Consider the following 25638-nt stretch of genomic DNA (forward strand, 5'->3'; position numbering starts at 1 on the left):
TTTCACTTCTCATCTAACATTCAGCAAATACGTGTTTTATCCAGTTTTTACTTGTTGCTCAAGCCCTTAAAGGCAGATGAAAAAAGGTTATTTTAAGTTTTTTTGTTAATTAACCAGAAAGAAAAAAAAAGCTGAATTTTTAGAAGAAAAACTGTTTTGCTGTTTGTTGGATGAGAGGTAGGAAAGAAAAAAAATGTAGAAACATGCAGCAAAAAACTTATTTTGCCTTTCAGGGCTTCCGTAGCTTTTCCTTACCACTCGGCCAGGACATGAATAATAAATGAACTCTATGACTTCCTGAAGCTAGTAACTCTGAGTACTAAAAAGTGTGTGTGTGTGTGTGTGTGTGTGTGTGTGTGTGTGTGTGTGTGTGTGTGTGTGTGTGTGTGTGTGTATGTGTGTGAGAGAGAGAGAGAGAGAGAGACTCAAATGAGGAAATTGCAATATATTCTTGACAATTTTACAAAAACATCACTGAGACAGGAATACTGCAGTGATGTCACTGCAGACGTTTGCAAATGCAACGCATTAGTTGTGTTTGTAGATCCAGCACCTGGATGGTTTTCATCAGGAGGGTCCAACCCTGCTCTTCAAGGACCACCATCCTGCATGTTTTAGAGTTTCTCAGCTTCTACACAGCTGATTACGATCAGTGGGTGATCGACAGGCTTATACAGCGCTTGATGACCTGCTGAAAAGGTCATTCAAACACTGAATCAGGAATATTTGAATGGAGAAAAAAGGCTAAAACAGGACATCAGTGATGAGAATAATGGTGTTACTAACTGAGCTAGTTTGTCAGTGAAACCATAATCAAATGTATTATTTTCACCATTTTGACAAGCTGTTTCTGTTGCCGATAAGAAAATGCCGTGCTGGTGTGTTACTATGTCACAGCAGAAATGTGTGTTGAAGCAGTCGACATCTGACTGGAAGCTACAGAGCCAGACCTTTACATCCAAGCTCATCACATCCGGTGAGCAGAGAGGAAGACGAGACCATGGGACTTCCCATATAAGGAAGTTCCACTCACCCGTTCACCACTCAGATGCAAGTTCATTCATTTGTTGTCACCATCTCTGATCTTCCTAAATCATCATCCAGTCTTCCAAATGGAACCAGTAAGTGTTCCTGTTCCATAAAATTAATGCAACAGTTACCTTTCTTGGTAATTAGTTACTTTTATAAGACTCTGTTACTTTTTTGAAGAAGTAATTTTCTAAGTTGTGCCACATCTCTAAACTCCCAGTCGTCTGTTGTTCTAGGCAGCGTGCTTCTGCGCTGCACGTCCAAGAAGGAGATGATGGGAGCTTTTTTACGCAGCTCTGCTGGTGCTGAGGATAGAAAACAAGCTCGCTATTAAAAGCCTGAAGAGACACGACCTCGTCCTGTCTCAAGACGTCTTGCTATGTGTGTGGGTGGCTGCCTTTCCCACGGCCTCCGACTACCACCCAACAGAGTCACATGGCCACACAGAGGACAAACTCTGGGAACGTCAAACAATGACATCACTGGAAATTCTTCCGTGGAGAGCTCCAAATTCCAGTCTTCACAGCAGCCATTCCTTTTTTTACTCAGATTGAATATCTTAAAGCGGATTCCAAGACTCAGTTCAGACAAAATTACGTCAAACTCCGTGTTTGGTACAAGCGTTGTGTCAATCTGTTCTTTAGAAAACGTTTAACACTGAGTCAGTTTGAAGGCAGGTTTCCCTGAGATGTTCTGATGATTGTTTTCCATCCATTATCTGTGCCACCTCATCCTCAGACGGGTGGAGGGGAGCTTTTGTCCAAGTCATCAGGTGCTGGGGACACCCTGGACAGGTCTCCGGGTCATCTTCACAGGGACACAGCCTAGTAATCAGTAATCAGAGTATCCAGACAACACCCACATATAACAGACTTACTCCATGTAATAAAGTCAGTTACAATAGACATCACACCAAAATCTCTAAAACTGAGTAAACACATTCATCCAGAGTAACTCAGGTTGTTCTAGCAGGGTAAACAAGAATGAAAGGGAACGAGTTGAAAGAAAACAATAACAAAAATGTGTTATAATTTGTAAATTATTTGTAAAACTATTACATTCATTTACGAATCAGTGCTGCATTATTAATTCTAAATCACTGCAAACGAGTTGAGCGAGTCGCCGTATGTGCTGCATGAACATCATTACCAGGAACAGGAGGGGTTCTTCATAGGACAGAAATTACAAGGAACATGCGTTAATTGCTTCAGAGAAATAAAGTTTTTAGATGAAATAATAATGATATTTAAAATAGCGCATGGTGTGGGCTCACAGAGTTATTCACTAAAGGGAAAGTGCAAAAGAACTCAACTACAAAACTCAAGGATCTCAACAACTACAAAAGAAATCTATTTCCCTCTGGGTTTAATAAAGTATTTCTGAATTGAATTGAACAGAAAGAGCAATAAAAACTAAAACCTAAACAACGATTTTCAAATATTTCGTCATCGTCTTCCTCCGCTTATCCGGGTCCGGGTCGTGGGGGCAGCATCCCAACTAGGGAGCTCCAGACCGTCCTCTCCCCAGCCACCTCCACCAGTTCCTCCGGCAGGACCCCAAGGCGTTCCCGGACCAGATTGAAGATGTAACCTCTCCAACGTGTCCTGGGTCGACCCGGGGGCCTCCTGCCGGCAGGACATGCTTGAAACACCTCCCCGGGAAGGCGTCCAGGAGGCATCCTGACCAGATGCCCAAACCACCTCAACTGACTCCTTTCGATCCGGAGGAGCAGCGGTTCTACTCCGAGTCCCTCCCGGATGTCCGAGCTCCTCACCCTATCTCTAAAGCTGAGCCCGGCCACCCTACGGAGGAAACTCATTTCGGCCGCTTGTATCCGCGATCTCGTTCTTTCGGTCATTACCCAAAGCTCATGACCATAGGTGAGGATTGGGACGTAGATCGACTGGTAAATCGAGAGCCTGGCTTTCTGGTTCAGCTCCCTCTTCACCACGACAGATCGGCTCAGCGTCCGCATCACTGCAGACGCCGAACCAATCCGCCTATCGATCTCCCGATCCCTCCTACCCTCACTCGTGAACAAGACCCCGAGATACTTAAACTCCTCCACTTGAGGTAGGACCTCTCTCCCGACCCGGAGTTGGCATGCCACCCTTTTCCGGTTGAGAACCATGGTCTCAGATTTGGAGGTGCTGATCCTCATCCCAGCCGCTTCACACTCGGCCGCAAACCTACCCAGCAAGAGCTGAAGGTCAGAGCTGGATGAAGCTAGGAGGACCACATCATCCGCAAAAAGCAGAGACGAGATTCTCCTGCCACCAAACTCGACACACTCCACACCACGGCTGCGCCTAGAAATTCTGTCCATAAAGATAATGAACAGAACCGTTGACAACGGGCAGCCCTGGCGGTGTCCAACCCTCACCGGGAACAGGTCCGACTTACTACCGGCATTTCAAATATTTCATTTAAGATAATTCACTACAGAATGAAAAGGCCCTCCCAATGGCTTTATTTTCAACCAGTCAGATTTCCTATTAAAGCATCAATCAGAGAACAACATTAGACATGACGGTAGCTTGTTGAACAAGTCACTTTTGTAAAATGTTAGTTAAATTCTGACTCGACTGACATCCTAACAGATAGACCAAGTCATAGCAAATTTAAGTGAATCACTGCTGTCTAAGTCTTCAAAAACCCACAGCATTAGCCTTACCATCAGAGCTATGTTGGCTCTTTCTGCTCTTAACTTTATTCCAACAACGACTTATGTCTCTTATTTTAAACGTTCTGAAAGCAAAAGCATTCGATTACCGTCTCTTCCAGTTGTTCAGGAATAGTTTGTGTTCTAAACTAAAGACAGTATCTCTACAAGCCAATTTTTAAACGACCTATTCAACTAAAAAAAATTAACTAAATAATCAGTTTGAATGCTAACTGCTGACAATGATAGCTGAAGCTGAAACTGAGCTGAAAAGCACTTAAAGTTAGGTTCTGCCTGCTTGTCCCATCCTTTCTTTGCATGTATCTAATGAGCCCCTGGCTGTTCACTGCTTCAAAAGACCTCAACTCTCATTTTAAGGAAGGATACGTTCTTCTGCCAGACCTTCTGGAGACCTCCTCTCTGACTGAGGAGAACACCTCACAGCATGAAGAACACAGTGGATGACCCTGAGCATCCTCTTCACAAGACTGGTTTTCAACAAAGGAAAGAGGTTTCTGCTACAACACAGACCATCCTTCCTACCCAGCAGCTAGAATCAGACGCAGGGACTCTAACACGAATAGCTACAACATCTAATTTCTTTCCTGAATTAATAAAATGTTTGCTCTTGATTAAATTACAACAGAGGAGCAGAATCTGCAAAACACCTCCCAGTCTGCATGTTCCACATCTAATGTGTGTTGTTGTTGGTCCTGGTTCAATGACCCGCCGTCCCACGACCAAGGCCTATAGGACTCTTGTGCTGGCAGCCTAAAGCCTCCGTTCCACAGGACGCAAAAACGTCATGAAACCTCCGCAAAACAAACATTGCGGCAAAGGCGATTGGCCATCTGTGAGTTCTGGTGAATCCCAGAACAGCAGGTGTGCTCTAGGCCTGTTAGGTGTGCTTCATGCTGGTGCCGGTATTCCACCTCCCATATTCCAGCTCGGAGATTGGGCATCAAGCAGGTTGCAGCAATGTCCAGCCTCCCACCCATATGTGAACCGGAACTGCCAATTCAAAATTTGAGATTTTCTGGTCATTTATTCAAATTCAAAGATACTTTATTAATCCCAGAGGGAAATTAGAGTTTCAGTACACACAATTCAGAGATCAGAGATACATACATAGGCGAAGACACATGACAAGAACTGGTGACTGTGGTCATTCGCAACCCGAGTCGTGCTACCTTAATAAAGATCAAAGGGTTACATGAGGATTGGGTCAGGTGGAGGACAAAAAAGGCACTTCAGAGTTACCCTCCACATGGAGGGCAGCTTCGCTATGCAAAAACCCCCCACCTCAGACAGAAACGCAACAGACTTCAGACATTGCACATCATAAGTGTCCACTAGGTGGGGAGGTAGGGTTGGGACTCTCCACACATCAGTGCATGCAGCCGCGATAAGCAGCGCTCTTCACCTCCGTCTGAACAGGGGAGGGAGGTTGTTGGGGTTTGGAGGGTTGCAGTGACTCCTGGAACAATTCGGCGGCCTTCACAGCCCGCAGTCCCGCCCAGGCTTGGGCAGGGAGACAGAGTTGCCATGGCAACAGCAGCATTCCACATTTCTTCTGAGGGAGGAGTATTTGTTTCAGCCTCACAGGCTCAAGGGCACCAGATTCAGATTAGAAATTGTTTTGGGGCCTGACAGAGATAATTTCCTCTCTGCCTTAAAGTTCCATTGGTCCTCAACCTCTCAAAATCCCAATAATGGCGTAAATTAATCTATCCCAATCCGTGCTGATTCGTCCACTCGCTCCTTGATGACATCCATCTTTTGTGCCAACACATGACTGTCAGCCAAAGTTCCAAGCTTACGACTCATCTCGACAATTATGTCAGTCTGTGAATTCACAGCGCGGTGTAATCCATCCCGGAGCTCGGGGAGAGCGCCAATATTCCTCGTTAGCTCGATAATTTTCCGGTAAGCCAGGAAGCCTCCTAGGCCAAAGAGCAGGAAACCTGACACCAACACCAGGAATATCCAGACGTCTTCAGAATCCTCTACAGACAGCTGATATAGGCAAATCAGGTTCCACTGTTTCCAGGAGTCCATGATATGCCCATCTGGCTCTGTCCCAGAGGGGCACCCGAGAGCCCCTTCTCCCGTTGTCATCGTTGAAATAATTTTGTCAATCACGTGGAGAGACCAACTGACCAGATCCATTTTAGTAATTTCAGTTTCCAGAAAAAATGGAGAAGCAGCCGTACACCCAGAGACAGACAAAGAGCCTTGGGATAAGATAGGGAGGAGAGGAGGGAAAAAAAGGGTCTGTACTCTCCAAGAGCCGGAAGAAGAAGCAATTGTTAGTCAAAATCTCTGAGATTTCTGAACAAATGAATCATTCTGTTCTCAAAAGCCAGCCATCCACAGTCCACCCAGCTCCACTCCTCCAGATACGGAAAACTTGTGCTCCATGATGGGTGCATCCCTGTCACCAGGCGCGCTGTACATGGAGCACCATTGACCCAGAGGATAGCAAAAAAGAGACAAGCTATATCCGTGCACGTTCCTGCCAGTAGTGGCTCGTCCAATGGGGGGCGCTAAGGCATTGCCTCACATGTCTCACAGGAAGAAGATAAGAATTACAAAACATTAAAAAAAATCATGGAAATTTAACTAAACGATCTGTACGTCATACAGACTACAAGTGCTGTGTATAATCTGCATTTAAGTGCTGTTTAAAAATGTTATTTCATACTTTTACCATAACGGAATCGACTTGTGACGTATTTCCTGTTCCTTTTGGGCGCCGTAATCTTTACCACCTACGCTAACTGGCACATGCACACTGGATCCCCCTCCAATACAAAGAATCGAAGAGCGTTTGCGACCCAAACCGGGCGGAGTCTGAGCTCAGATCAGGATGTTCACCCAGAAGCCCTCCACAGTATTTTTTTCTCTTAGCTCACTGTTCTGTGTTTGTTTTAGAGCAGCTCAGTGCACCGCGTGGAATATTTTTATTATGAAGAATGGGAAAATTATGGAATGAGGTGTCAGAGACTTGTAAACACTCTCCAGCAGGTAAAAAAGCGTTAAACAGTCAGGAATCACCGCAGTGTGATGTTGGAACATTAGATTACACAAACCGAGTGAGTTTTTTTTTTTTTTTTTTTACTGTAACACAGATTATTATGACCATAAAGCAGCAAAGGTAAGACTGGATTTACACTTTTGACTTCATGCAATTAGTCTTGTTGTGTTGCTGAGTTCATTGAGTTGTGCAGGTAGAGTCATGCAGTGTGTTTACATGCAGCCAGTAACCCTATTAAAACCCGAATATTCACAATAACCCGGTTCCGCAGGTCCTTGTAAACACCGCCAAAAACCCGGATATGCTCATAACTGGGTTTTTAAAAACCTGGTTACTACACCTGGGGTAACCCTTTTCTAACCCGAATGTTTGGTCGTGTAAACGCATATCGGGATATCCCCATCAAAGCGTGTGTTCTGCGCATGCTCTGTTCGCAAGGAATCTTGGTCTTTTGAGTAGCAAGACGTCTTGTATGCGCCAGAACACCGGAAGTAAACAACAAGTTGGGAGCAAAATGGCGAGTCGCGGCACAGCACCACACTTTTGGAGTGACGAAGAAACTAAAGCGCAAAGAAATGCGGTCGCTATCTCTTCCGAACTGAGAAACATGTTGTTGTTTTCACGGATACCGGAACAAGAAGAACCGGAAATGAGGCCCATTGCGTCTGGACGTAGTCCATACGTCTTGATGCTACCCCAACGTCCGCATTTAAATTGGGTTATGCAAGTTAGGGGTAACTCTTTGTATTTATGCTTGTAAACGGGTTATTCTGATCAACTCAGAAACCTGAATACAGACCCTAACCCTAACCCTAACCCTAGCCCGATCATAACCCGGATATTGGCTGCATGTAAACATAGTCATGGTATGTATTGTTGCAAGCAGAATCATGATAAATGACCCGCACTTGTATAGCATCTCTCAGAGTAAGGACTCCAAAGCGCTTTACACTACAGTGTATCATTCATCCATTCACACACACACACATTCACACACTGATGGTGATGAGCTACGATATAGCCACAGATGCCCTGGGGCGCACTGACAGAGGCGAGTCAGTCGTACACAGGCACCACCGGTCCCACCAAACACAACCAGCAGGCAAGGTGGGTTAAGTGTCTTGCTCAAGGACACAACAGCAGCATTCTCTGTCTGGAGGATCATGCTGCATTGTTGCTACTTTAGGTTTTCCTCTATGTGTGTATTTAGCTTTTCTCAGCTTTGTTATTTAGTGCCAGTGTTGAGGTAGAAAACATAAACTCTATCATAAGAATAGTAATTTGGCATCACCTAGTGGTGACATGTGGTAAGCACATCTTTAAGCAGGAGGCATAAATGTGCCCCACCCCAAAAAAATAAAAATAAATAAATAATTCACCAGACAACACTGATTCCTGCACTGATTGACAGCCGCAGCAGCACCTGACCAACCTGCGGTTAAATGTGCCGACAGGCAGGTGGATCCATGGAGCTGGACAGATGTGATCCAAATGGAAATACGCAACATGAGCAAGCACAAGGAAGAAAATGTCAAAACAAGAGGAGTGTTCTACATTTAAAAGTGGGCATGTTGTTGAGAAAAAGAACAACAAAGACATCCCAGCAGCTGCTAATCATGAGGCAGAAGAGAGGATAGTTCTGTCGGGATGTGGACTGGAGAGTCCTGATTATCACTCATTAAACATCTCTTTAAAGGTTGAATAAGGAACAGTTTAATAAGAATGCTATACATTTTTAAGAATAATACCTTCACAGGGTGAAATATTTATTTTGACAGGCACAACACTGGATTTATGTTTTACATCTACCAGCCAGTAGAGGGCACTATTGCTGGTTCCCAAACAGTCCGCTCGACTGTCGCTTTGGTGATGTGTTCCACATTCCACATTTAAATGAATGAATCTTCACCTGTCTTATGTCTCATGCTGTCAATGGTATTATAATTGGCGCATACATAAATAATACGTACGGAAACATCCATAGACCGAAACATATCACAGTTTGCTTGTACGAAGGATTTCTGCTCATAAAAGGGTGAACATTTGAACTTAACCCTGCCTCAGCTGCTTCTGCTGAGTGAAGCTTCTCAAACCGAGGTTCTCCAGTGGCAAGAGACCACTGGCTATCATAAACCCAGCTCAGCTCAGCACCAGATGACCTCATGGATGATCATCATATCCATAAAAAGGAGATGTGTGCATCTGCAGAAGGCTTCTTCCATTGTTGAACAAGGCTGCTCATTTAATCTGTGCGCATTGTAATAAATGGGATGCAACTTTATTTACTTGAGAGGACCCAGCTGATCACTTTATTGTTAGAAGATAAGAAAATGACTGTCTAGTGTTTCAGAACAGACCAGAAAACAGCCTAATCTAAGCCCTCCATCTTGATGCTGTCAGGAACAGATGATGAGGGTTATGAGAACACCAGTTTTATGCTCTTGATGCTAATATAATTCTATTTACAGCTTGAGACAGTGATGTATGGTCCCGTGGTTCATTTGGTAATAATAAATCATAATAGAGTATTTAATTATTCTCAGCTGTTTGCGCTGCGCTTCAGGAAGACAGTATCCAAGCAACCCCTGGCACCAAATGAAAAGAACGGTGGACTGCATCCGAATGCAAAATCAGGCAAACTATTTATTCTACCTGCATTAAAATGTATAAAACACTTTATCTCTGAAACAATGAATCCAATGTTATTCACAGAATTTGTTGTCTTTTCAGTCAGAGAGCTGCAAAAGAGTGATGAATTATACATGTTTAGTTGTTTTAAGCTACCCAGAGTAGAATCATCGAGTGGAAATCGGTTCGCCATCATCATCACAAAAACGGCCCAAGCAAAAAAAATCAGCTATAGTGACCACCCGTGTAAGCATTAACCAGGGTGAAGGGCACCACCATTCAAATCTTTCCTGTTGTTTAAGGCAACACTGCTGAGTCATAAGTCACTTTTACAAAACGATGTCATCAATTTGCCGCAATGCCGTGGCGGCATCAGGAAGCCTTAGGTCGTGTATAAGCGGTCAGACCGTGGCGGAAATGTGGCCCAATCATGTCCTTTTTATATAAAATGAGGCGATGACGGCATAAAGGGGGTATAGGGGCGGTCTATGTGCTGCACTTGGACATAACTTGCTAAACGTGTCTGTCCTCCACAGTCCCCATGCAGTCTCAGGTGATCTGAGCTCCAGCTCTAACTGAGAGAAGCTCCTGGAGGGCTGCAGCGCTCCGGTTTGCCATTTCAGCTGATTTTGTTCAAAAAGCAAAGCTCGTGGCCCGTGTTTACTTTAATTTTCAATGAAGTTGCCAGCCGGAGCTCGGCATTAACTCCCTACATCATCATGAAAACTCCCTCTGTTGAGCCAAGGTGCAATCGCCGTTTATGCGGAAGACAACTACCGCAATTTTACTACCAAGCGAGGCAGAATGAATGCCACAAAAATTGCACAAGCCTTGCTGGCATGGCGCGTTTAAGGCACACCGTTGCGGTAATATTACGCTGATTAGGCGGCATGGTGTTTCTTGTAAAAGGGCTGTACATTACCATCTTGTTTCAAAAATGGCCACCAGACATGACGACTGCTGTATTGCCCTCTGATCTCAGTGTTAGCATGGATGCAGCAGTGGATTCTTTGGCTTATTTTTCCTTGTATGAAGACCAAGTTCGCTAAGAAACAGTTTTTTTAGTCCTTATTTTGAAATATGACCAGTCACTCTGAGTTTAACATGAAAATAGTCTTCTACCCTAAATTCTTGCATTAGCCTCCGATAGAACATAGACGAGGAAATGCTCAGATTGAAAAATCCAGTCAAATCGACGTCACACTGATAAGTAACATTATGGACTCGCCGATTTTGGCTTGCGACGGGGAAGGCTGTTGTTGGTTTAGTGTCCAGGAGAGAACAGAGATCATCTTGACCAACAGAAGCTAACAGTTAGCTTTAGTAATTCCATCACACAGCAGAACTCCTTCAAGCTTGAGTTATTTGTGGAGATAAAACATCAAGGTTACAGAACAAACTGAGTCGGTGGTAGAGTCCTGTTGCTGTTAGCCAATCAGAAGCAAAATGTCAGAAGATGCCAAATCATGCTTATCTCTTCTGGCTCACTTCTACTTCCTGAAACTGGAGCACCAGAGCTTTATTCCCCTCGAAGGTCAAATCTATACTAGAGGCCACTGTAAATGTGTTAAAAAAAGAAGCAAACTTGGTCTTTAACATTACATTTCTGCTAACACCAAGTCTCAATTCAATACTTGCGCTCCTTTGCATCTTTCTCCAGCCGACTTAGAGACAATCTGTGAACCAAACAGTTTTGAACTGTTTCAAAACTGATTTTTAAACCTGAAGAACAACCGGTCCTGCCAGGTCCAGTGGACAAACCAATGCAGCTTAGGTTTTCCTCCAGAAAATAATGAGTTGTAACACAAATGGTAAAACTGTAAATGACCTGCATTTGTATGGTGCATTCTGAGGGCTCTACACCCCCCCCCCCCCCCCCAAGGCACTTCACAACACAATCAGTCATTCACACATTCACACGCTGGTGGTGATGAGCTACGATGTAGCCACAGCTGCCCTGGGGCACACTGACGGAGGCAAGGCCTGCCGGACACTGGTGTCACCAGTCCGTCCGACCACCACCATTCGGCAAGGCCCAAGGACACAACAGCAGCATTCTCTGGTGGGAGCCAGGATCGAACCTGCAACCTTCCGATTACTGGACAACCCGCTGTACCTCCTGAGCTGCTGCTGCTGTCCCACTTGAGTTGTAACACAAATATAACTTTAACATGCCATGGCTCTAATTAAATACTGAATTATGCAATGTGTTACTCCTCACATTTGTTTGATCAGTTGTGATGATGCTTACTTTGTGTTTAATAAAAACAAAAAACAAGCAGAAGGAAGCACCAGACTGCGATTAGAGCCAACGGTGGAAGACCTCGCTCATAAAAGAACGCGACGTAAAGGGACTACGTCTGTGTTCCTGTGGATGAGCTGCTGAAGCTGACATGAAGAAAGAACGTTGTTGCATCGAGGCGTCCAGCCAGCCCCGCTGTGTTTGTAGAGATCCTGCGTTAGCTAAGGAGGCTACAGTGTTGATGATGCAGCACAAGCAGACATCACCCACAGCTACTGGCTGCCTCTGCAGCAGGAGTGGCTCCCTCCTTCCACAAGGTTCCACTCCACTTCTCAGCATGGCTCAAACTAGAAATATGTGTGTGTGTGTGTGTGTGTGTGTGTTTTATCAAGGCTCGACATACTGTCAGGTACTGCCTTACCCTCCATCTCTCCTAGGAGTTTTGCTGAATTGTCACTGAGTTCCTTTAGGAATCACACACACACACACACACACACACACACACACACACACACACACACACACACACACACACACACACACACACACACACACACACACACACACACACACACACACACACACACACAGACACACACACACACACACACACACACGCCAGTGAAACTTCTGTTTAAACTGTACATTTTTTACACCCACTTGTCTTTTTACATTCCCTCGTGTGAATGTAACTGCAATTTGTTAGTGTGTGTGTGTGTGTGTGTGTGTGTGTGTGTGTGTGTGTGTGTGTGTGTGTGGTGATGCTCACAGCACTACTGGGATCGATGCGAGGCCTCTCCATGGCAATGGTGATGCAGTTGAGGAAGATGATGACCAGCACGATGTGGTCAAACATTTTGTGGGTGATAATCTTGTTGCAGAGGATTCGAAACCTGACAAATAAATAGAAAAATAAACTTCAGTCACAACAATAATCACCAGTTTATAATAAATAGAAAAGATTCAGCGTTTTATTTCCACTGTTTTGTTTGCATTTCTGTACTCTTTTTTACTCCCTGTAGCTTCATTTATTTAGCAACAAACAAAAGAAACATCAGAACGAGTGAGTTAATCAGGAAAGGCGTGCTATAATGTCCGGCCTGCTTCGTTGTGGAAGAAAAATCACGATCATAGTCTTTTGATTCAGGCTGGAGGGATAATGTAACAAGAAACACAGAGTTCACATTTATATGGACTACCTGACCATTTTTATAAATTAGGTTAATTCCAATTTATAGCTTAAGGTATACACACGTTCACAAATCTATTTCATGTAGTCAACAAAACTGAGATATTTGCAGTCAGAAATCTCATGTAAAGAACATGAGATCCACACAGATTTCACACATGAAAATGAGGAGCCTTGAGGATTTTTTGGTGGTGGTGGTGGGGGGGGGGGGGGGGGGGGCTATAGAAATCTCCACAGGATGATGTCTTTTGAGATCAAATTGAAAGGAAAATTGAAATGTAGTTACTCAAAGTAATTAAGCTTTCGCTGGCCACGCCCACCAGTTCTGATTGGCTGTTGTGAAGGAGGGGCTCAGAGTAGAACCAATGCTTCTCCACCAACATTGACTTGGAGGGGGTTTCTATGCTAATTTTGCTCATTCTGACATCACAACAAGAGATTTAAAAAAAAAAGCTATTTTCAGACACATAATTCCTGAAACCCAACATTGACAGGAAATGGATAGATGTTTTCCCACATCTGAAGTGTTAGTAGAAGCAGTAGAAACCCACATGGCAGAACAAAAGGATGCAAAAAGTGAGATCTGCTGATAGGTCTCTTTACCTTCTGCTGCCCTAACTGTTTGGACCGCAGCCTGTTTTGCTTTGCAGAACTTGTGATTTCATCTGTTTCATTTGTGTCAGTCAAACTTAATGTGGGTGTGGAGGAATAAAGTGGCAATACAATCCAAATCAAGACATGTCTCATTTAAGGTGCTTTAGAGTAATCAGCAGGCTTATATTCAAACTAAGATGTCTTGTGTCGTGTACAGTAACTCGGTAATGAGCCGCTGTACGTTCACCATTAATTATGTCTGACGCTTATTAGCTGACATGAAAAGGCTTCTTGGGTTTTATTTCACAACTGCTTGTTATATATGGTGGTGGTATGGATTAAACTGTGAATCAGCTCAGCTTTGAAGGCTCATGTGGGTCTAAGTGTGCAGCGGGGGGACGGTATTACGAGGCTCAGATCTGGATTTTTGGCTCTATTTGGCAGCACAGACGTGATTGTGTCACCACTCCTTGAGTCTGCACGAGCATGTGTGGCCTAACTGTGGCTTTTCAGACATTAGAAGAACTTCAAGGGCTAATTTTGTCTTTGGTATTTGCCTCCCAGAGCCTCAGTGCAGCGGCAGAGAAGTGAGATTCACATTTGAGTCTGCTCCTCAGAGGTTTGAAGGACAAAGAGCTGGATTTGAACATCAAACGGTTATCCCTCAAAACACACCCAAAAACAACTGCTGAAAAACAACCGTCACTCCTTGCTGGAGCACAAATAACACTTTATTTCCGGCCTTACATTTGAAAAATTCACATCTAAATGCTGTGAAGCTCAGGAGAAAAGATTCTGACAAGTGTTTTCCCTCCCTGTGATGGTATTTACTGACCTTTGGACTTTCCCAGCACCACGACAGCTGTCGCTGAATGACAGCTGGCATATCTGATGAAAATATCAACCAAAGATTGTTTCATACTTCCCAAAAAATGCATCTGTGGTTTGTGGATTTAAAGGCGAAAGGCGGGCTATAATATGTTTGCCTGTGCTCGTGAAGCTAAAGTGATGGAGTCCAGATCGGAGAGGAAGGATTATTTCACTGAACATTATGGGAAAAACGCTTATTTGGGAAGATGATGGAAAAGAAGGTTACAATATGCAAGTTACCGGGCTAAAACGTGAACTTGACAGCTATGCATTAGATGCAAATCTAGACCTGGATGGTACTTCAGGAGTATGGGGGTACCAGGTCCTCTGATAGTGGCCTTTAGGTCCCTGGATGACCGGTGCAGGAGCTTGGTCCACACTGCTGGCAGTAAGTTGTTTCCAGTGAGAGTTGGACTCCACCATTGCTGCCCTTTATAATGGATTCTGTTCCTAACTTTTATAGAAAGGATTTCTAGGTGCAGCCAAGGTGCTCAGGGCATACGCTTTAGTGGCCAAAGGATAGAGTCTCTGCTTTTTGAAAATTATCTGGTCCTGTTGGCTTCATCGGACAGTGATCTCCAGCTTTCACTGGAGCGGTTTGCAGCCGAGTGTGAAGCGGCTGGGATAAGTATCAGCTCCTTTAAATCTGAGACCACGGTCTTGAGACGGAAAAGGGTAGAATGCCTTCTCTGGGTCAGGGGTAGAATGCCTTCTCTGGGTCAGGGATGAGGTCCTGCCTCCAGTGGAGGAGTTTAAGTATCTCGGGGTCTTGTTCATGAGTGAGGGAAAACTGGAGCGTGAGATTGATAGGCAGATTGGTGCTGCATCTGCAGTGATACGGGCATTGTACCGGTCTGTCGCGGTGAAGAGAGAGCTGAGCCAGAAGGCAAAGCCCTCAATTTACCAGTCGATCTACATTCCTACCCTCACCTATGGTCACGGACTTTGGGAAGTGACCGAAAGAACAAGATTGTGAACACCAAAATGAGTTTTCTCTGCAGGGTGTCTGGTCTCTCCCTTGGAGATAAGATGAGAAGCTTGGTCATCCGGGAGGGGGGCAGAGTAGACCCGCTGCTTCTCCACGTCAAGAGGAGCCAGTTTAGGTGGCTTGGGCATCTGGTCAGGATACCCCCTGGATGCCACCCTGGTGAGGTTTTCCGGGCACATTCAACTGGGAGGAGACCCAAGGGAAGACCCAGGACACGCCGAAGGGACTATGTCGCCCGGCTGTCCAGGGAATGCCTTGGGATTCACCCGGAAGAGCTGGTCCAAGTAGCCGGGGACAGGGAAGTCTGGGCCTCCTAACTTATGGACTCGACACACGGGAGGCGACATCGCCTCTCCTCCATTCATTTTCAATGAGACATGCGTGACAAAGCGATAATCGCGGGTCTCCCTCCTACCAAGCGAAACGCGAAAAACGTGCGTGTGAAATTTTGTGCTCATGCACGTGTCGTGCACAGGCGACCCAGCGACGCGATCCCAGAAAGTTGAAATATTTTCAACTTTTCATCGCTGTCGCTCGGACGAGGACCAATCAGTGGAGGTTTCATTCACTGACCAATGAGCGGACAGGATGCTCCGTACACCTCCAAGCAAACATGAAGGAGAAGTTGATTATTATTGTGTTTTATAGAAAAATCAGAAGTAAGATTTCACATAACTCCAGCAGCACCTTGTGAAACATCATGTCTACAGCTTTATTAACTCTGAACCGCTTAAATAAACTTAATTCCCTCCAACCTGACACAGCCAAACAAAATAACGGAAGTTTCAATTTCGCCATGGAACAGAACGCGTAGACGGCTTTGCCGCTGGCCGCTGCCGCGGGTCGCCTCCCGTGTGTCAGGTAATAAAAGCGACAGCGACAAATTTCGCTGATCGCGGTCGTTTGTCGCCTCCCGTGTGTCGAGCCCATTAGGCTGCTGCCCCCGCCACCCGACTCTGGATAAGCAATTGAAAATGGATGGAAAACCAACCTCCTCTCTGCACAGCAAGACTTCAATAGCTTTGTCATAACACTGTCTCTGCGTTTTAGTTTCATCAGTAAGCCCTCTTCTACATCCATGGAGGCCCAGGCTGAGAGTCTCCTCTGGCTGAGACAAAACATTGACAGGTTTGGGCAGACTCTCGTAATGATGATCAGCTTCTCTGAAAAAGCACGTCTTGAAAATAGAACTGAAATAATCCCTGCGATCAAATCAAGTTCTTCTTCTCCGTTAGCCACTGAGTTTGCTATCTGTTGACAAGTGATGATGATGATGTTGGTGAATGGCTGGTGGCGAGTTTTATCCATAATACACTTGGATAAAATTTTGGAGATCCACTTGTAAATAAGCAGGTCATAAAGCTAGTCATGTAGCTCAACATTGCATTCAATATTTTACACCTACTACATCACTAAAGTCAGTCGGTTAGTCGCAACCATGACTCAGTCCTGACTGGGGCCACCAACATAAACCCTAAATAAATCAGCATGAGAGTAATTTTTAAGAGTAGAAATCCTTCTCCTCTGAACATATAAATATATATATATATATATATATATATATATATATATATATATATATATATATATATATATATATATATATATATATATATATATATATGGGGCAGCAGTAGCTCAGGTGGTAAAGCGGGTTGCCTCAAGATCAGAGGGTCATGGGTTCGAGTCCAGCTCCCGCCAGGGGTATCCTGCTGTTGTGTCCTTGGGCAAGACACTTCACCCAACTTGCCTGTGTTAGTGGTGGTCAGAGGGGCCGACGGCGCCAAATGGCAGCCTCGCCTCTGTCAGGCCTCCCCAGGGCGGCTGTGGCTACAAGTAGCTTACCATCACTAGCAGTGTGTGAATGTGAGAGTGCGTGAAAAGCGTCTTTAGGTGTCTAGAAAAGCGCTTTATAAGTTCAATGCATTATATATATATATATATATATATATATATATATATATATATATATATATATATATATATATATATATATGCATATATATCCATGCAGCTGAAAAATCTCCCCACCTCTGTTTCCCGATGCTTACTCACCCCTGATTAACAAAAGTGAGCAGATAAAAAGGTGATAAGATAAGAGGTGAAATAGGCGTTAAAGCCTGTGATACAAATAAAAACCAACAAACGTCCCTACAGAGGTAGAGGCTGAGTATTACCTGGACTCTTGAGGGAACAGATAGAGTGACCACGTGTCTCTTTGCCGACACCATTCTGGTTGTTTTTTCTCCATCCACTGGAGAATCCTGGCAAAACGACCCTTCAGTAAAAAAAGAACAAGGTCTGAGTGGATGTGTGCAATTACAAAATGACAAGATTTTGTTGTTGTGATTCAAAATCTGCATTAAAAAGAAAAATGAAGCCTAAATGGAAAAGCGGTGACTGAAACATGCTTTCTGAAGATTAAACGCAAAAGCATGACATTTTTCCTGTTTGTTCAACTGGAGCATACAGTTGTGTGTTAACAAAATGCCAAATGAGCAGCAATCATGGGAAGGTCATGTTTGAAGGTCCTTATCAGGCTATTCTCTTTCTCCTGACAATAAGAGCATTCATAAAGGAATGAAACGGAAACATTTGTCTTACCAGGGACCCCCCCCCCCCCCTTGTAAAATCAAAATTGATTTATTGAACAATCAGACAAAAATAAATCACAGTGCATTTATTGCCCACTACAGCCTAAAGACATGTGTTGAACGCGCCCAAGTCCATACTTATGAGAGCACCATGTGAGCACCTGTGTGCGTACACTCGCTTGTATATGTAAGGTTTCTCTACAGAAGCGTCCAATAGAGAGCCCCTCAAAGATGTGTAGGAGATGGAGGGAGCTCCAAGTCCCAGAGATCCAGGAGCTGCCCCAGAGCACAGGGACCCCAAGGAGACTGCGACCAGAACCCACCACCACCACCACCCCTCCCTCCGAAAGGCGCAGAGGATTGCCCGGGGGGCCACAACCAGCAGCCAGCAAAGTCCCGGGAGCTATCAGCGGCAAGCCCACAGGCCCGCCCGCAGCCTCCCACCCCCCAGCCAGCTGAGCCCGGGACCCAGCATCCACCCCCGCTGGGGACCCAGCAGAGCCCAGGAACCCAGGTCCCACCAGGCAGCCACCAAGGTTGATCAGGCAGATGCCAAAAATCTTAAGCCCCCTGACCCGGAACCCACGAACACTCAGGACGACCAATGCACTGCACTCCACACCAGGTGTTGCAGGGGGAGGGGAGACAAAGATGTATAGCATCAAAAGAAGTCCCAGGAGAAGGGAGGAGTCAAGGCCCCACCTGACATATACAGTCACACACAGACACAGTCACACACTCCCTCCCTCATGATCATGCATACACATACAACCCAAGACTTACAAAAATGCACGCTGGACACCCACTCATGCTCCCCATACACACCCAATTCACTCTGGTTCCGGTACTGCTGCGCATGGGGTACAACCATTACAGATTCCCAGAATTCGACCCTTTCTGCTGGGGTGCTGATGAGCAGGCTCCCCTGCCCAACGCTGAGTAAAGCAACCCACCACCCCAGACCCCAACCAGACAGCCAGATCTCCCTCCTAGCCTCCAGCCCCAGGAAGCCAAGCGACAACAGAGGTGTGCTAAGACCCCTAGTCTCCCTCCGTCTTCTCCAATATAGTGTAAGTGCGCGTTGATGAGGTGTCTTCCATGGCTGTAGTGAGCGGGCAGTGTGGGCATCGTCTGGCCTACGCCAGCTGATGCCACCACGCCACCCCACTTGCACCCATAGCCCTCTGTGTCTAAACGCAGTTCAAAATTGGAAGTGGGCACCGGCACTCGGGATGAGGCTGAGATATCCCCCTGCCAACTGCCGTTGAATGTGTTCACTCCCAAGGCCCTGAGTGTGTGTTTGCGTGGAATGTCGCTGGTGGAAGTGTTTAAGGTGCAAATAAAATTGGGGGGCAGGTTGCCACAGGAATGCAGAAATGGGGTCCATACCCGCACCCCCCCTGACTTGTCCAACCCCCAAGGTCATATGTGCATGACTGTGTGAAGATGTGAGGGAGCAGGAGGAGAAAAATATGCGGGGATGGGAAGGAATGGCTGGTTGGACTTAAGCCCTCCAGGGAGCCAGCTCCCCCACTGGCCCCAATAAGCACTTCCTTTGCCAAAATACCACCCAGGGCATGGAAACCCCAGACCATCTTGCCAGGGCCCAAAGCAGCAGCATCACAGAGCCTCACGGAGTCTGAGGGCACAACCCAGCCCCACCCCAGCAGAATATCTACTCCCATCCCTGCATTTGCACAACTTCCAGAATATATAAGACATAGGACATCCAGGTAAGGTTAGGTCCTCCCCCTCCTGGACATCCCTCTCTCTTGTGATGGAACAGCAGAGCAGCCAAGGTCTACCTGCACATGTGACGTGACAATAAAAGTGATTTGATTTGATTTGTTATTATGAGCCTGTATTTGCCTAAAAAGTGTAACATTGTTTTAATATTTGGTTTTGAAATAGGACCAAAAATCGTCTACATGATGTTTTTGGGTACTACACTGCTAGTATGTTCTGGGTTCTTCATTGATGGTGCTGGTTTTGTTGTTCTGTATGGAACAATTAACAGCGGCAGCGCTGAAGGCTTTACCACAGCAATACCATCAAGACATCAGTGTCACTCAGACAACTTCCTTCAATCCTTCAGAATAAGAGCCTTTAACATCAGTTCTGAGTGTTGCCCTGACACAGGTTTATCGCCAGAAAGTCATTTGAGGTCCTACGCAACAACGACACCATTTGTACTGGTGGTTTTCATGACCTACAAGAAGCCTTTGAGTCTAAGAGTCCTCAGCTGCAGGAGCAGCTGGCTGAGCAGAAGATTCGGTTCCAGTTCAATTCTCCTGCTGCTCATCACTTTGGAGGGACCAGGGAGAGAAATTAGGTCCATCAAGAACTACGAGATCAGCTTGTTCCAGAGTCTGTGCTGCAGATCCTGCTCACTGAGGTGGAAGGAATTCTGAACTCAAAACCTTTGGGGTTCATCTCTGCAGTTGTAGCAGATCTCGACCCTATAACCCCTAACGTGTTGCTAATGAGTCACAGAGATTTGTCACTACCACAAGCCCTGTACAACAGCAAAGACCTACTCTGGAAACGTCGGTGAAGGAAGAGCCCGCTGCTGGCTGACAACTTCTGGTCGTCATTCATCCGACAGTACCTTCCATGTCTGCAAGAATGTCAGAAGTGGAAGATCGACGGAAGGGAGCTTACTGTTGGCGAGGTTGTCCTCATTATGGATCCACAATTCCCACAATCGTCCAGGCCTGTGGGTATTGTTTCAGAGGTCTTCCCTACCACAGATGGTAGAGTACGTTCAGCTGTGGTGCAGGTAAAGGGGAAACCCTACACCCGTCCTGTTGTCAGACTGATTCCTCTTCCTCAACTCTAGGAGGGAGGTGATGTTGCCTCAAACAGTCTTTCTAGGGATGGACAATTCTCTTAACAGACAATTGGGGGCGGATGTGTCTGAACTAATAATATGCCGGACAGAACTAATGTTTGGTCCGTGTTTCAAGTCGTGCCTATGGCAAGCCAAATGAGCATTTATTCTGATATCAGGATATCAGCCAGAATTGTCATGAACATGTAAGCCATTTCTGTCCACTAGTTAACTAGTTAGACATGTTTGTGTCAACTAGTTAAATATCGAGGGTGAAAATGTGCCCACTAGTTAACTAGTGACAGCAGAAATGCGCACTAGTTAACTAGTGAACACATTTAGGCTTCAGTAGTTAACTAGTTGACACAAAAACTGCTCACTAGTTAACTAGTAAAAGCAGAAATGCATAGCAGTCAGCTACTTGAAGGTATTTGTCTCACTAGTTAACTAGTGAGGGTCAAAATGTGCACACTAGTTAACTTGTGGTAGACATAAATCGCACTAGTTAACTAGTGAACATATTTTGGCTTCACTAGTTAACTAGTTGACACATAAATGGCTCACTAGTTAACTAGTAAAGACCAAAATGCATACCAGTCAGCTAGTTGAAGGTTTTTGTGTCTCACTAGTTAACTAGTGATGGCCAAAATGTGCACACTAGTTAACTTGTGGTAGACATAAATGTGCACTAGTTAACTAGTGAACACATTTTGGCTTCACTAGTTAACTAGTCATCACATAAATGGCTCACTAGTTAACTAGTACAGGCCAAAGTGCATACCAGTCAGCTAGTTGAAGGTTTTTTGTGTCTCACTAGTTAACTATTGATGGCCAAAATGTGCACACTAGTTAACTAGTGAAGGCTTAACTCCTAACTAGTTAACTAGTTGGAGTAGGTCAGTGCCACTAGTTAACTAGTGAACCATTAATGGCTCACTAGCTAGCTAGTTGATGGCAGCAGGCTCACTAGTTACCTAGTTGATGCATCCATTGTCCAAACTAGTTAACTAGTGAGGACATAAATGTATACTAGTAAACTAGTTCAAGTCTACATTCACACTAGCTAGCTAGTTGCGCAGAATTCTAATTAGGAGGCGGAGAATTTCTCAAATTAAGACTCTCTATTGGCTCCCTGTGTCAAAATAAAATATGACAACCAATCACAGTGCGGAATTTCGTAAAATCCCACCCCAAACATTTGCATGCGGCACACAAGTTAACATGCTGGCCAGAGGAACCTCAGCTAGTGAACTAGTAGTGGCTTCAGTGTGACACTTACATGTAAACTTGTGAAGGCAGAACTGCTCACTAGTTAACTAGAGAGGGTACAAATGTCCACTAGTTAACTAGTGAGGTGCAAAATAAGTGTCACTAGTTCACTGGTGGGCCCCAAATCGCCCACAAGTTAACTAGTAAGGTGCGGATATGCTCACTAGTTAACTAGTGAGGTGCAGATTTGCTCACTAGTTAACTAGTGCGCCCTAAAGCGCCCACTAGTTAACTAGTAAGGTGCAAAAAAGCATCACTAGTTAACTTGTAAAGTGCAGATATGCTCACTAGTTAACTAGTGGGCCCCAAAATGTCAACATGTTAACTAGTAGGGTGTGGATTTGCTCACTAGTTAACTAGTGAGGCACAGATATGCTCACTAGTTAACTAGTGATGTGCGGATTTGCTCACTAGTTAACTAGTGAGGTGCAGATTTGCTCACTAGTTAACTAGTGTGCCCTAAAGCACCCACTAGTTAACTAGTAAGGTGCAAAAAAGCATCACTAGTTAACTTGTAAAGTGCAGATATGCTCACTAGTTAACTAGTGGGCCCCAAAACGCCAACTAGTTAACTAGTAGGGTGCGGATTTGCTCACTAGTTAACTAGTGAGGCACAGATATGCTCACTAGTTAACTAGTGAAGTGCGGATTTGCTTACTAGCTAACTAGTGAGGCGCGGATTTGCTCACTAGTTAACTAGTGAAGTGCGGATTTGCTCACTAGTTAACTAGTGAGGTGCGGATTTGCTCACTAGTTAACTAGTGAGGTGCGGATTTGCTCACTAGTTAACTAGTGAGGTGCGGATTTGCTCACTAGTTAACTAGTCAGGTGCAGATATGCTCACTAGTTAACTAGTGAGGTGCAGATATGCTCACTAGTTAACTAGTGCGCACAAGACGCACACTAGTTGCTGTTTTTGGAGCAATCTAGTTTACTTGTTATGTAAAAATGTGTTCTTACTAGTTAACTAGTGACAAATTTACCTTCACTAGTTAACTAGTTGACATATTTGGCCTTTCTAGTTCACTTGTAATGGGACAGGAAGCACTCACTACTTAACTAGTGAGCATATCTGCATTATAATTTTTTCTCACTAGCTTATAGAGGGCAAACTGAGCCTTACATGTTAAGTAGTGAACACAAAACACTGTCACTAGTTAACTAGCTGCAGAAAAATGCCCCTAAAACTAGTAAATTTGTGGAATTTGAATAAATACACACTTGGCTGGCATTCTGTGTAACATGTTAACTAGTTCGACCGCTGTACTGCTCACTAGTTAGCTAGTGAGCAAATCCGGCCTTTACATGCAAATGAAGAAATGCAGAACAGCTATGTGATTGGTCCATGTAGGACTGAGAAACAGAGAAAGTATGGCAGACTCTGTTCAGGCTGTTCTAAGAGAAAATTTGATAAACTAAGATCGTTTGAGCACATAAATATGTTTTGACGATATTTGTAGCGAGAAAGTTGTGGTGTATTGCTGTAATCTTTGTTCAGTTAACGTGTGCAGTCTTTAGTTTTCAGTTATTAGTCTGAAAAAGCCTGGAGGCGGAAGGCAGCGGCAGACAGCATGTCTGTTTCTGTTGACAGGAAAGTGCAGAAACTCCGCAGAAATCTCCGTCAGATATATTGTTTCACATTTGTACGGAAGCGACAAGTTTATAATAATAAAAAAGGCTCTATTTTACATACGTTGCTGTAAAGACTGCCAGCACCCATAGTGTTTTAAAGGTATGAATTTGCGAGGAGATGTAGCACCTAGTGCTGGTGGTCTAGTGACTAACGTGTTCGCCTACAATGGTGAAGGTCGCGGGTTCGATACTGGATCATACACTTTAGTTTTGTACATTATTTCACTTCTTTTCTTTTGCATAATTTTTGTATTTATGTCAACAAGAAACAAAATACGTAACGGATTAGTGGGCAGAGTTACACACACACACATACACACACACACACAAAACATGTAAACAAGTATTTTATGAGTATGAATCTGATTATTGCCGACAGTCGATATTTAAGCATGTGTGTCCCCCTTCCTCAATCCATCCTCGCAAAATAAAATCATCGGCACAGCACAGCAGGCTTTCTCTTGATCCAGAACTAGCACTTCGAAATTGATCATGTCCGCGGCCATCTGCTGCACAATCAGCTGCTCGCATCGCGGGAAACATTGAAAACAGCTTCATGAACTGAGACACAACAGGGTTAACATCGACAAAAAAATCCACAAATAAATCTAAATAATTAATGCCATTTCCGTCTTTTTCGTTGAAATATACAAATAGCAGATCATAAATCTAGAGCAGAAAAAGCTGCTGCAGGAAGCAGGGTCTGTAGTTATTCATGCACCAATTCATCAATGTGATTATTGATCAAGATCAGGTAAACTGATATTAATGTTGCAACATTTCATTTGATCATCTGAATGATACCACACAACTGAATGACCTGTTGAGTCTCTGCATATTCAGGTATTTACTACGGAAAACAAACAACAGCAGGCAGCAGCAGGACTCCCCATGTTATTTCTCGGGTCGCTGGCCCGCGGTCGTCGGGGCCGCTGCGGTCAGCTCTTAGCCGGGAAGCCCTCGTTCGGCTGCGTGGGCTGCTTCACCGTGGACCAGCTCCCAGCAGCTGCTGGTCGGGAGAAACGCTCTGGCTGCAGCTCCGATCAGACCCTACCAACACCTCGCCACAGACAGCACCGCATTAAAAGCCCACAATTACGACCCGCTCCCCAAAGTTACAGTTCTCAAGCACTGATGAACACATACATAACCCACAACAGCTATGAAATGTGTGTTATTTACGGCAAAAAGGAGATATTTTTCAAGCCGACGTGCCAATGTTAACCGCAGTTGGCTTGGAAATGTGCTGATTTTATTATTTTTGTCAATTAAAATCCCCCTTGTTTGCTCTTACGTTTTACGAAAACGCAATATTAATTAAAGCACGCTTTAGTGATCAGCATGTAAAGCAAAGAAGAAATGTGAACATTTCAACCCATTTCGAACCAACCAGTAATATGATTTCTTAATACGGTGCAGCGGCAGCTTTTAAAAACCAAAATATAGTTTTTACTCTCCAAAAAAAGGAGAAGACAGTCACGGTGCAGCAACCCATTTTAGTCCATTAATCTCCACAATAAATATCCAGACAGAGAATTTCTACGGCCTCGCTGTAAACTCCAATGTCACCCAGGACCAGTCTTAAAGAGACAACGCGCTTAAAGGGAAAGTGTGTAGATTTCTGGCAATAGGGGGTAGTAAATACCAAAGTCACTGCAAACAAGCTGTATTTTTTGTTCAAGTGAGGACCTTACTAACTAATGCTTATAAAGCCAACAAAACCCTCTGGACTCTAGCTGTAACTCTCAAATTAGGATATGAGATTAATGACTCTGGTTCACGCTCCAATACATTAATTGTTTGAGAAATGCATCTTTTTATGTTGAGTGCCATCCGCCAAATAACACACGAGAAAAGGAAGAAGAAGAGTGTTGTTGCACAGTTTTCAAAGGAGTCAAAAACCACCAGCAAAACCATAAATACAGCTAAATAAACATAAAATCCAACATGGCGTCCTCCAGAGAGTCGGACCCTCACCTGTGTATTTTATTACTATGAAGGGTACATGAACTGATTAGGAACACAATGTCATAGGGTCAAAGGTCAAGGTTGTGTGAGGTCATATATATATCAA

At 44.6% G+C, this 25638-nt stretch overlaps 1 protein-coding gene across 15 annotated transcripts in view; it reads right to left on the bottom strand.

Moving 5' to 3' along the window:
• cacna1g (calcium channel, voltage-dependent, T type, alpha 1G subunit) overlaps window positions 1–25638 on the bottom strand; it is a 452092-nt gene that overhangs the window by 117970 nt on the left and 308484 nt on the right. For all 15 annotated transcript variants that reach the window (XM_054748980.2, XM_054748983.2, XM_054748979.2 and 12 more), the window contains 2 exons: window positions 17417–17517; window positions 12368–12491 (listed from right to left, as the gene is read on the bottom strand). In XM_054748980.2, the coding sequence (XP_054604955.2) occupies window positions 12368–12491; window positions 17417–17517 (225 nt within the window). The remainder of the gene's footprint in view (window positions 1–12367; window positions 12492–17416; window positions 17518–25638) is intronic.

The sequence above is a fragment of the Nothobranchius furzeri genome, chromosome 16 (assembly GCF_043380555.1).
Source record: "Nothobranchius furzeri strain GRZ-AD chromosome 16, NfurGRZ-RIMD1, whole genome shotgun sequence".
Classification (NCBI taxonomy): domain Eukaryota; kingdom Metazoa; phylum Chordata; class Actinopteri; order Cyprinodontiformes; family Nothobranchiidae; genus Nothobranchius; species Nothobranchius furzeri.